We start from the raw sequence: 13,310 nt of genomic DNA on the forward strand, positions 1-13,310 counted from the left end.
CCCTTTCCATGGGGTCAACTAAATCCAGGTGATTGAAATCAGGATGTTCAGGAGACATGTTGTTGATAAATGGTCATGGTTGCTTGTGTGAAGGAGGAATAATGGTAAGGAATAGGATGATTCAATTGATCACACGTTTCTCCCTGAGTTCTGCTGCACTGGAGCAATTCCATCTACAAATAGGTCATATTGGAACAATTTATAAGCTATCACACTGGATCGTGGGATGAAGTTGTGGACAGTGGATTACAGTGAGTTTGAGGCCTGTACAAACAAGATGCCAAGGTTGAGTTGCTCATATGCACATGTATTTGCAGGTACGTAGAGAACACAAATGTAAACTGCAAAACGTCATGTATGGATTGCTTTTATGTAACAGTATAAACAATTTACCCAAGAAGTTGGATATTTGTATTGTAAAAAAAATAAAAAAATCCTGAGCTTCCTCTCTGCCTAGGCAATGGATCCTTACTCAAGAAGCCTCTGGATCCCATGGTGCGACTTCCCACGCTGTCCTCTGGACCACTGTTGCTATTTGCAGAACTTCAAAAGAAATCTGTCAACAACTTGTTAGATTTCAGATCTAGGCCATGCACCTCTTGATGCACGAGTGCACCTGGACTGCGCTTGAGCAAGTTCAGCTGTCCCTGAAGTAAGCAGGAGCTGCTCATACATGAAAAGGAGTGCGGCTGAGGTCTTCCAGAGGGTCGTGGTGAGGTGGTAAGGGAAGAGGAAGAATTCTGATATTTGATCCGAGGTTTGCATTGGGTTCACTTCAACCCATTAGCTTCAAAGGAACTATCTTGTTTGAGATAAGTGCACTGCTTTTGACCTCAGCCAACAAAATCCGTGCTGTAAATTCTTGAGTGCTTTGATGTCTCTGCTAGCAGATAGACAAACTAAGAGCAAATGTCCTCTGTTATTGTCTCACACTGCCCCCCAGTGACAAATAGCCATAAATACACATTACAGCAGTACTAATTAGTAGCAAGGAATTGCAACAAAGAAATAAGAAATTGCTAAAATAAATTGGCCTGGAGCACTTACAAGCCTATAAATAAAACTGGCTGCTAAAAGGTTAAAACAAGGGGTCCATTCTGCATCTGATGTCCACTCTCCTTTATGCACTTTTCATTGTTAATTTTCAACACAGCACCCATAAAGAGAACAGGCTTGAAGCGAACACTAGGAATCCAGCGCAGGAGATTTGGACGCAGCTGGTGCCACCATAGACCATAATAGGAATTTTGGCGCCGTCAGCAGACGAAGCTTAAAGAGTAACTGTTAGGTTTAAAAACAAAAATCTATTCCCTATTTCTATCGGTAATATAGATAAAATGGATACTAAAAAGGCAATGCCTAACTTAAAAACAAATCTTACTTTTTTTTTTATTGTAGATAAATCCTCATGTCCCCATCTCTAAAGCCGCAGCAAGAGGCCGCATAACCGAAGATGCAGTGCAGGCTGGGGCAGGAGGGAGTTCTCCTTTGCTTTTTCTGCCCAGACACAGCTACTTCAGCCTGATTGGCTGCAGCCTGTGTCACTCAAGCCTGTCCCTCTCTCATTGGCCGCCTCGCGTCTGCACTGTCCGCCCCCTCCCTGCACTCTGTCGGCATCTCCGTAACTTTATTCGGGGGGCAGCGGGCATCTCCGCTTCCATGGGGACCCCGGCACCGCCACCATTTACAAAGGGACTCCCCCTGCATTATTCCTCCACCCCGCAACATCCCCGCCCGCAGCACCACAGAGCCCAACGGGGAAGAACACGCGCAGAGCACACAGATTCTCCTCTGGTGCTGGAGCTGCATATATTCTTCCCTGCTAAGTGCTGTTATGCTGGGAGATGAGATGGACGCTGCAGGGCTGAGGGTAAATACAGGGGGAATCACTACTGATATAGAAGCAGGGCTGGGGGGTTCTCATGGATGCAGGGGTGTCAGTAATATAGCGCTGGCAATTGCTGTAGGTAGGAGGGAAGGGGGGTAAGGGAGGAAATGACCTCAGCATTGGCTTCGCTGGAGGGACTAAAGATGGCCCCTGCCAGGGAACAGAATTCTCTGCATTTCCGTATTTTTGTTTTATAAAATTCACTGAAATGAAATCGTGGACAGTGCAATACATCTGTCATGTAAGTAGAGCTAGTATTTATCTACTTATATGTGTGTGTGTTTATCCTGGCATAGTATGGCTGACAGCTCCTCTTTAAAGAGACTCTGAAGTCTTTTTTTCCCCCTGATCTTATGTCATCAGCTTGTTAAAGAGACTCTGTAACGTCAAAAAGATCCCCTGGGGGGTACTCACCTCGGGTGGGGGAAGCCTCCGGATCCTAATGAGGCTTCCCACGCCGTCCTCTGTCCCACGGGGGTCTCGCTGCAGCCCTCCGAACAGCCGGCGACAGACCCGACTGTCAGTTCAATATTTACCTTTGCAGGCTCCAGCGGGGGCGCTGTGGTTGCTCTCGGCTCCGAACTACACAGAAATACCCGATCTCAGTCGGGTCCGCTCTACTGCGCAGGCGGCGGAAACTTGCGCCTGTGCAGTAGAGCAGACCCGACGGCGATCGGGTATTTCCGTGTAGTTCGGAGCCGACAGCCGTCAAAGCGCCTGCGCAGGAGCCAGGAAGGTAAATATTGACGTCATCTTTCTCGGAGGGCTGCAGCAAGACCCCTGAGGGACGGAGGACGGCGTGGGAAGCCTCATTAGGATCCGGAGGCTTCCCCCACCCGAGGTGAGTACCCCCCAGGGGATCTTTTGACGTTACAGATCCTCTTTAAGAGTTAATGTCTAAGTAAAATCGCCACATCCCCACGACAGAGGAGTGATTTATTACACAGAAAGCGGCCTGCAAAGTTCTACGACTTTGCAGTTTGCAGATTATGCTGTCCTGGCTCGCAGGGCTTTTCTTCCTGGACAGGCAGAGCTTTCAGCTGTAGCTCTGCCTCTCTGCAATCAATCTCCGCAGATCTCCGCCCCTCTCAGTGAAAGAAGAGAGGGGCGGGGAGAGGCGGCGATCAGCAAAGATTGACTGCAGAGGAGGCAGAGCTGCAGTGTAAAGCTCTGCCTCATTGAGGAAGTGAAGCCTTGCGAGCCCGAGAGCTTTTCAGGGCTTAATCCTCTAATAAATCTGTCATCTGCCGTGGGGATGTGGCGATTTCACTTAGGCATTCTGGTATGAGGAAATCAGGAAAAAAAAGAGACGTCAGAGTCTCTTTAAGTTACTTTTAAAACACTGTAATGCGGCCGCTAGCAATAGCTGGAAGACGAATTACATCATTCCCCACCATCCACGTGGACCTGGAGGGGGAATAGTAATTAACGCCTCCGGGACTTGTGCAGCAGCAGGATAAGCCATGTATCGGCTGTATCCTGCGCCCAAGTCTACCAGCGGTGATTTCTCTTGTATGCGCTTGAAGGTTTCTGTTATTGTATTCCTTGTATTGTGATTTTGGCCAGTATAGTGTAGGACCACTATAACGCACCAATTATTCTCTCTTTCTCTAAGAAAGGCTAAGCAATCATACCATACCCACTCAAGATTTTCAAAAACTCAGGTATTTGAATGGAACTTTACGAGTTTAAGATATGCATGCACACAGCTTATTACATTTTGGATGGCTGAGGTTATCAGAGACTGACTATGGGTAATGTTTATTATAACAGCCGTTCATTCATTCTACCTTCATCTCTATAAAGGAAGACATGTGAGGGCATATAATGAACACATTCACTTTTCCTACTATATTAGGAAATAGCTTCATGTCCTGCTGAATCAGTTCTGGCCTTCTGAAAGCCTACTTTCTCATTTAAAGAAACCGTAAATCTAGCTTTATGGTTACGTAGTACTTGAAAACCAGAAAAATGCCGAGTGCTTAGTCCACATTTTTCTTTAAGTGCCTATTTCCTTTATTTCCAGGTCATGCTGTAGCCGGATTGTAATTCTCAGGGGAACAGAAGGTCCTCTTAAGCACTTAAAATGGTTTTGCCCTTTGTGGAGTACCTTCTTTAAATAACTCACATTGGCCATGGAGTAATTCCTATTTCCCGTTCGTGTATCTCATGCTCACAGCCTGTAACAGAGCGCCAGCTTCAACGCACTCTTTTGACACCTGTAATTAATTGCATTATTTGCCAGTCAGTGATAACATGTTACACTATAAGTAACATTATGATGTGCGATCACGGTGTAGCACCGGATAATGAGCTGAAAGTGGCAGATGAGAGTGGGCAATCTGAATTTCCAGAGCTTGTACAGGTTTACAGGCATCCACTACTGACAGTATAAGAGTGCGGAGCAATTACTGCCTCTTAAAAGGTGTCATTATAAACACAGATTTGCATAAAGGGCCTAATGCAATAAAAGAACTGAGTGTCACATAATAATTAAAGCGTGTATGGGTGATGAACATTTGACAGACACTGCAACCGAGTGGTGACAAGGTGTAATACCAACCACAAAATACATGAAAACATGTATATACAATGCATAAACACAACTGCTACAGGGGTGCCCTCTGCCTGTTTACCAAAGGTTAGTGCAGTATATCTTCAACTGAATACTCACCTAACGACACAGCAAGATGGATCCCAGCGAGCTTTTCTGATCCATCTTCCTGCCGGCGGGCACAAACAAGAATTCAAACGATGGCATTTTGCACAGGAGTCGTCGGGGGTCTTAAAAATCCGATTCGCCATGACGGCTGTTATCGCCGTGCATCACCAAATGTTAGTGTAATTGCATGCCTTTGAGTTGAAGTAAATAAATGCAAATTTTTATGCAGCTTGAAAATGAACCAATCAAATTTTACCTTAGCAGGATTTCATCGGTTCATTTTCCAGCTGCATAAAAATGTGCATAAATCTGCATTAACTCAGTTATTTGCATCTACTTGACCATCACTACATGTACCCACGTCACGAGATAGCGGAAACAATTGCCAAAGTTATATATGTCGTCGTAGAAATTGCGTAATGGGTACAGGCCTTTACTGCAGGACTTGGTAATCATTTAGAGGCAGCTGAACTGCTCTCGTTTGTTAAAGAGACACTGAAGCGAAAAAAAAATAATGAATTTATGATTTGTATGTGTAGTACAGCTAAGAAATAAAACATTAAGATTAGATACATCAGTCTAATTGTTTCCAGTACAGGAAGAGTTGAGAAACTCCAGTTGTTATCTGACTTTTATTATCTCAACTGTAAGTGAATTGTTTACTTTTTCTCTGCTAGAGGAGAGGTCATTACTTCACAGACTGCTCTGAAAGAATCATTTTGAATGCTGAGTGTTGTGTAATCTGCACATATTATAGAATAATGCAATGTTAGAAAAAACACTATATACCTGAGAATAAAAGTATGAGAATATTTTCTTTGCTGCTAATCTTCTAGAAATTATTCATAGTACACAACCAATTCATTATATCATAATTTTTTTTTCGCTTCAGTGTCTCTTTAAGCAGTTCAGCCATCTTGCTGCCAGCAGCAATTGCCATTTGGCTGCAATTCCATGCAGCCGAATGGTAGCGTTTGGTACCACTGCACGGGCCACATTTGACACGTGGTGGCATCACCCAGCAGCAAAAAACGTTGCATGCAACTCTATAGGTGGGCCGCCTGTCCACTGCCTGGGCTGAGCAATCTCAGTTTGATTCCTCAGTTTGATTACTAATCAAATTGGGAATCAAACTGAGATATCAATCCAACTGATATTCCATTAGCAGTACATTTCTCCTATCAAGAGCACTGCCCGAGAGATCTTTGATTTGCTATACTTATGGGTTATTTCACAAAGGCATAGAGTAATGCCGTACAGCAGTGAGCAGTACACAACTATAGCTTGAGAATTTGATAGTTATTTTGTGCTTCTTGAAAGAAACTATATGTTAGTTGCTATGGGCAACAACACAACACCTTTGTTCGGCACCAGCAACCCCTTAGAGCTACAACTCACAGAAATTGATTTTAATAGACATGCTTCTCTATCATCCTGAAATAATTACCATTTAGCACCGCAAATAGGCCAACTTTTTAAAACCCAATTTTGATGTAAAATGCAGTGCACTGCAGAAGATAAAGCTCCTTGCTCCAGCTTGCTTCCTCTGGTGATTCAGGCATCTTACCAAACTGGCCACTAGAGCTTAAGGCTCACTGCGATCACATGGCAGTGAGCCTGGAGTGCTATTGGCCAGTTCTGACACTAGAGGAAGCAAGCTATTTTTTTAGGCCAAAACTGTGTGTGGGGAAAGGGAGCTCCTGCGTATGTGTGGGAGGGCTTATTCGCGCATATTTACAGTCTCTACTTTCTACATTTTATTTAGTACAAAGATCTATTAGATTTTTTTTAAGCTCGACTATACATGGTGTCATTGCAGTAGAAAAAGTTGTCCCTTATTCAATTTATTTTTTTTCTCCTTGGAGATATTTTTACACCTTATCAATCAAGTGCCTTTTAAAGAGTAACTGTCAGGCTGCAGAAGCAAATTTAAACCTCTATTCTCCTGTGTTAAACAGTTTAGAAGGAAGCCCAAAAGCAATTAGTGAAGATAAAGATCTCAGTTACCTTTGATGTGTGCTTATCAGCAAGGCTGTTATTCTTAAGAAGACGCAAGCCGCATACCATACTGCAAAGCATTCTGGGGCTCTCCCTCGGCTGCTAATGAGACGTTACAGCAGCTTGTAATCGCGTAGCACTGATAAATCTCGGGCAGAGTACACTGCAGGAGTCAGCTATTGTTCCTAGCCACGTGGCTCATTAATATTCACTGCACACTGTGTTGTTCAAGTAGGAGCTTATCTGTGATCAGGAAGCAGGCAGGACATGACGACACATTTGACAGAAAAACATGGAGCCTGCCATGAGCTGTCAGGAGCATCTATCTCTGCATATACTATATACAAATTCTGTGAAATCCAAACGTGGACAGTGAAATGCATATGTAATGTAAGTACAGCCAATCTTTAGCTACTGATATATGTGTTTATTTTCTCTGAGCCCTGATACCTAACAGCTCCTCTTTAAGCCACCAGCAAGCAAGAAAATACCCAGAATCATTTGCATCTGAACCTTTTACCTACTTTTTCAATTGTAGAATGCTGAAAAGTTATTTTCAAAGAAATGAAAAAATATCTCCTAGGTGAAAAACTAAGGACCTTCAAGAGATAAACAGAAAACTGTTTGCTGGATAGATTTGATGTATCTATAATATAATGGAGACAGCCTTCTTGATGACCTAACCTCACGCTTTATCACATCCAGGAAGAAGTACAAGGCACACTGTGATATTTTGCTGAGATCCCACTGATATTGCGGCCTTTACTAACTCTTGGCTCACATGAGAAGCGGCTTCGCGATATATTCCTTTAGCGTGGAATGAGTTCTGGTTAGAAGAGACTGTTTGGTTTTTGCGTTTCAAACTGGGGGAAGAGAACATTGACGCTAGTAGATCCTGAACCATGTCAACAACTTCACATTCACTGAAGACTTCCCATAATCCACTTGATGCAAGAATAAGGAATTGGCTTGTTTCGTGTATTGGAATGGAGATTGTGCGAGGCACAGGGATGACTGAAGTTTTAAGTTTAGGATCTCCATGGAAACCAAGTCCTCTTGTAACTTTGCTGACTCCTTCGATTAAACCACAGTCTTCGTTAGCACTGACAGATCCGCCACTTTCTACAACTCTTCTCATTTCGTGAGAGCTAGCAGTGCTGTGATCTCTAGTGAGGCAATGACTTTTTCCATACTGACACAATACTGCCTTAAGGTCTCCTGCAATATGACAAGATGATCATATTAATTGAATTGGTGATATTCAGATGTTACTGGTATATTAACCACAAATTTTAATCAGCATCAAATATAGGACATGGAGATAGTTCCCAGCAATATGCTTCCACCACGGCAGTTATAATTATATGCCAATCAAGCCGTTATAATAATAATAATAATAATAATATCAAGGAGCTCTAACAACCACTGATTTTACTCCCTAAAATAGACCTGAAAACATTCTGGCTGTATATAATTTACCAACATGTTATCATTAGCAGAAATCTATACATATTCTTGAGTGTATAGCATCACTCATGTAGGTGTGCCTAAATAAAGAGGAACTGTAAGGAAATGTTTTTTTTTTTACAAAACAAAGGAAAAGAGTGTGTTATGAGAAAAGGAAGAAGAGATGAGCAAAAAAAGAAAGGAAAAAAAAATCCTCTTACTTTGTCAGTGTGGTATAGAAAAAGTGCATCATACAGCATGGAAGGAATCATGTTTACTACTGGCATGCAGAGGTTTTTTTTTTTTTTTTTGCAGGTAGTGCTGAGTGCTGGTAGGAGTGGACATGCTCAGGGTGCAGGATCTAAGTGACTACTGGTCTTTTTACCAGATTGTCCTGCAAGAGGCAATGAGCTGCCACCCCTGGGGAGCAAAGGACTACTTTGCTGCAAGTAGCCACCAGGTCACGAGCCCTTAAATTTACCCCACTACTGATAATGCTGCAATCAATCTGCAGATGTTTTTGCTACAAAGTAGGGGAAGGCTATATTAAAATATATTTTAAAATGCTTCTAGCTTGCCATTTTTACTGTCAGTGAGGAAAAATCAGTTTTGGGGGTTACAGGAACCATTTAAAAAAACTCATTAATGGCTGCTTCTGTCGTCACATAGTCACTTTGGGGCACATGCACTTTATGATTCATTTTGTTGACAAGTTTGCACACCTTGTGCAATAAGTGCGACCCATGTTACCTAGGTTACCGTGTTACTCTAAAGGTGCCCCTTAACTGTACAATTCTGCGGCTGCTCGATCTTTTCTAATCACCGCAGTTATCGAGCAGAAACTATCAGTCATACTCATTAATGGCTAAATCCCTGCTAGCCAATTTGATCCGATTAATGGAATTGATCCTTTTTTCAGATTGATCCCATTGATCTGATCAGATTAGCTAGTAGGAATTTGTCCAGTAATGGGCATGACCGATGGTTTCCGATTGATTACTGCGACGATCGAAAACTGAATTTTACCATTAACCTTCTCGGCAGTAACCCAGAGTCAGGCTCGGAGTACAAGAAAAAGTTGCTGCGCATGCGCAAAAGAGACGACTGGCGCGACTGGGCCAGATTTCTGGGACTAATTGTGGCCAAACGAAGGCACTCGGGAGGACGGTGAGGGATGTATCGGTGCTCATGGGGCTGGAGGAAGCCCTGGGTGAGTATAAAATAATTTCATTATGAGATCTGCCTGGATAGTGTACTGGTTAAGGCAGTGTTCCCCAACCCTGTCCTCACGGCCCACCAACAGTGCATGTCTTGTGGAAATCCCCAGAGGTAATTAATTAATCAGCTCTACTGAGACTTTGATCACCTCACCTGTGCATGTTTGTGGTTTTCTGCAAAACATGTACTTTTGGTGGGCCTTGAGGACAGGGTTGGGGAACTCTGGGTTAAGGGTTCTGTCTTTGACATGGGAGACGAGGGTTTTAATCCTGGCTAGTGGCAGCACTTATTCAGTAAGAAATCCTTGGGCAAGACTCCCTAACACTGGAGGGTGGCCCCTTGAATGCACCTTTAGTGGCTGCAGCTCTTGAGGGCTTTAAAGAGACTCAGAGGAGTCTTCTTGCCTTTTTTTTTTTTTTTACTTACTCGGGGCTTCCTCCAGCCCCATAAGCATGGATGTGTCCCTAGCCTTCCTGTGATCTCCCGTTCAGCCGCCGTCAACTCCAGGTACGCAGCTCAGTCTGACTCAATCTGACTGAGTAACGTCAGCCGGGGCCTTCTGCGCTTGTGCAGGTCTGCCGCTGACATCACTGAGCCGCATACTGGGGCTCACCGCGGCTGAACGGGAGATCGCAGGAGGACGGCGAGGGACACATCCATACTTATGGGGCTGAAGGAAGCAGGAGAAAAGCACTATACAAATGTTCGGATTATTATATCAGGTACACTTTAACAATGATCCTAGGCAACACAAGTCGCACTGATTACGCAATGCGTGCTTCCTTGTTGGCGGAACTAACGGTAAAATTGCTCTGTGCTCTCTGCCCATGGCAACTTTACCTCTGTTTACTGTATATGCCCCTTTAAGAGAAAATAAAGCTCTACTTAAATCTACATTTCAATGTAATTTTTAATCTAATAAAAAAATAAATAAGCTTCAGTTTTAGCAAAGAACATTAACAAGTACATCGTCATCTTAGAAAAAGGAAGTGTGTCTAATAAAGGAACATTTTGTTGCCGTCTCTTTTTCCGCACATTACCCCGATCACAAACGTTCAAGATCAAAGTATTTCCTAAGAATGGAATGTGGAGTGTCTGGGACTCCAGTGGAGAGACTGAGGCAGAATGAAAAATCGCAGAAAATACTGCATTATGAAAGCTGCTAGTGAATGAAAAATTCTTAAATGTGTCAGCACATTATTTGTGTACATCAGTCTACATTCCAGCTCCTTTTAACCTGTAAACCAGGGCATTGTCCATTTGTGCTTTAGTCCTGTTCTGCCATTAGCATAATACACAATAAGCAACCAACTTTTTCGTGACAATCGACGCAATATCGCATAACATCTGTTAAAGAAAACCTGAACTGAACATTAAAAGTCAAAATAACCATACACAGGTTATACTTACCTCCTGTGTAGTCTACTCCTCAATCTATTTTTCCTCTCCTGCGTCCTGTTTGTCCACTGTGATCAATGGAATTCTCCGTCCTCCATTTTGAAAATATCCATTACCCCATAACAGCTTCCTGGTCAGCACACTGTTAAACTGTAACATCGCCCACTTGAGCCATAGGGAAACATGGACACATCAGTTCTCCTCTCTGCTGTAACTGACAGCAACTGATATATAACTGACAGAAACTGACATATTTCAGTTCTGACAAAATGTTGTCAGAACTAGAAGGGATCACTGTAAGAAGAAAATGGTGAGCTTCTGAGAGGAACTGATGGCAAGGTGACTATGTAATGTTCATTTGAAGTTACCTCATGTGTTTATTTTAAATAATTTTACTCAGTACAGGTTCTCTTTAATGAAAATTCATTATATTATGTTTAACATCAGCAGACCACCAGCGGCGTTCATTCGTTTTGAAGGACTGGCATGATGGACCACATCACGGGCTAAGCAGAAATGTTAATGATCGTTAAATGATCATTCATGTCCCATCACTCGCAGACATTTATAGGCATTTTTGTGTCCCCTGTATTATAGAGCCACAGACGACTAAAAGGCATGAAAGAGACCCTGAAGCGTAAAAAAAAAGTATGATATCATGAATTGTTTGTGTAGTACGGATAATTACCAGAACATTAGTAGCAAAGAAAATATTCTCATTTTTATTTTCAGTTATATCGTTTTTTTTTTAATAACATTGCATCATTCTCTAATATTTGCAGTTTACACAATACTCAGCATTCTAAAGGATTTTAGAAAGCCGGCCAGTAAACTTTTGAACTGTCTTCTGCAGGAACAAAAACAATACAGTGCCAGATACTTGAGATAATAAGCTTCAGAAGACAGAGCTCTCTGTGACTGTGGAGCTCAATGGCTCTTTTGCATAGATAACAACTGAAGTTTCTTAACTCTTCCTGTACTGGAAACAATATTAGACTTATGTCTCTGCTCCTAATGTTTTATATTTTAAATGTACTACACATACAAATCATTATATCATAATTTTTTTTCTCGCTTCAGTGTCTCTTTAAGTACAAAGTTTTGGCTCAATGCCAACTTTCTACTTTACTTGAAATATGCAAATAATTGTAAGTTCATGCAGAATTATACAAATGTTACTAGAAATCTATGCAGCTTGAAAATGCTTTCACTGCAAGATTTGATTAGTTCATGTTACAATAGATTTTCATAATAATTAGCATAAATCTGTGTCGTAGTAATTAGCATAACTATCAGTCTTTTCAAATGTATTTGCACCTCAATGACACCCCTTCTGACTAATGTGGACTTTTGGGGAAATCCAGAAGATGACCCAGCACCATCAAGGTAATGTATAAAGCTCTTTTATTTAAACATTAGCAAAAGAGGCAAATAACAGCCAATGCATCAGAGCAGGCTTTGTCAAGACTGCAATGCCTCTTGACTAATCTATCAAAATTCTGCCCTTTATATAGCAGGCTCTCAAACAATGAGCCCAGAAGGGACAGCAGCGCTGGGCTGACCACTCAGAGCTAGACAGAGTGAAAAAAAAAATGTGGACTTGGGTACATGTAGATTTGGGCAGGACATTTAATAAACACGACATAAACACAGCTCTTCTACTTTTTAAAAAGGTAAATTTTTTTCAGTGGAATCCTGGTGAAAAAAAATTCCTTGGGATTCCACTGGAGAATATTTTTGGTTGTTCATTGCAATGAACTATTTGGGTTGGATTTCAGACAATAAGGGCCAGTTTCCACTACAAGCATGCAAATTCACATGTTATTTTCTGCCCACGAATTTGCATGCATTTGCAACTGTTTTTTGCATTCAAATTCACATGCGTAGCCAAAGTCCCCTCCCTTGTCTTTCATCACTATTGACATACGCACCCGAAAACGCACCAAAAAAAAGTGCACAAAAACCACGCGGAAAATAGTTGCAGAGGCGGACTTTTTTTTACATGTGGGGGGGATGCGATTTTCGCCTGTAATGTACACAGGCACATTGAAATACATTGCTGTTGCGAATTAGCTTGCAGCTAATGCATATAGCTATATCCCATAGTGGAAACGGGCCCTAAAAGGATCTCTTGAGTTTCAGATCAGCACATTACTATGAATGTCCACAAACAGGAGGTGATTGGAGGAGAACCAGAAACACCGATTTTGTTTTTGTAACTGGTCTAGAGGCCTTAAAAAAACACTGCAAAGTGCATGGTTTCCTTCTTAAAGGTCAACTGAAACAAGAGGGGTATGGAGGCTGCCATATTTATTTTCTTTTAAGCAATGCCAGTTGCCTAGCAGCCCTGTTGATCTTGTTGGCTACAGTAGTGTCTGAGTAACACCAGAAACAAGCATGCAGCTAATCTTGTCAGATCTGACAATAACACTAGAAACACCTGTTCTGCATATACTGGTACGGGGAATGAGAGGCACCCATACCAGTGTATGTTCACCCTCCAGTGGAGGGCGGAGACACTAGTCTCTACTTTTATGCTAGGTATACACCATACAATTTTCTGCTACATTTACTTGCCATATAGATAATTTCCAACATGTTGGAAATTATCTATGTAACCATCTATCTGCCTAGCAATTCGGCATTGTTCTACTCAGCAGGAGATAACCAGAAGACAACAGACAATCTAACAGAAAATTG

General features: G+C 42.2%; 1 protein-coding gene across 3 annotated transcripts in view; it reads right to left on the bottom strand.

Moving 5' to 3' along the window:
* Positions 1-3,555: 3,555 nt before the first annotated feature.
* Positions 3,556-13,310, bottom strand: part of PP2D1 (protein phosphatase 2C like domain containing 1) — a 30,270-nt gene continuing 20,515 nt past the window's right edge. For all 3 annotated transcript variants that reach the window (XM_068236122.1, XM_068236123.1, XM_068236121.1), the window contains exon 4: positions 3,556-7,766. In XM_068236122.1, the coding sequence (XP_068092223.1) occupies positions 7,234-7,766 (533 nt within the window). In that variant the 3' untranslated portion in view covers positions 3,556-7,233. The remainder of the gene's footprint in view (positions 7,767-13,310) is intronic.

The sequence above is a fragment of the Hyperolius riggenbachi genome, chromosome 5 (assembly GCF_040937935.1).
Source record: "Hyperolius riggenbachi isolate aHypRig1 chromosome 5, aHypRig1.pri, whole genome shotgun sequence".
Taxonomy (NCBI): Eukaryota; Metazoa; Chordata; class Amphibia; order Anura; family Hyperoliidae; genus Hyperolius; species Hyperolius riggenbachi.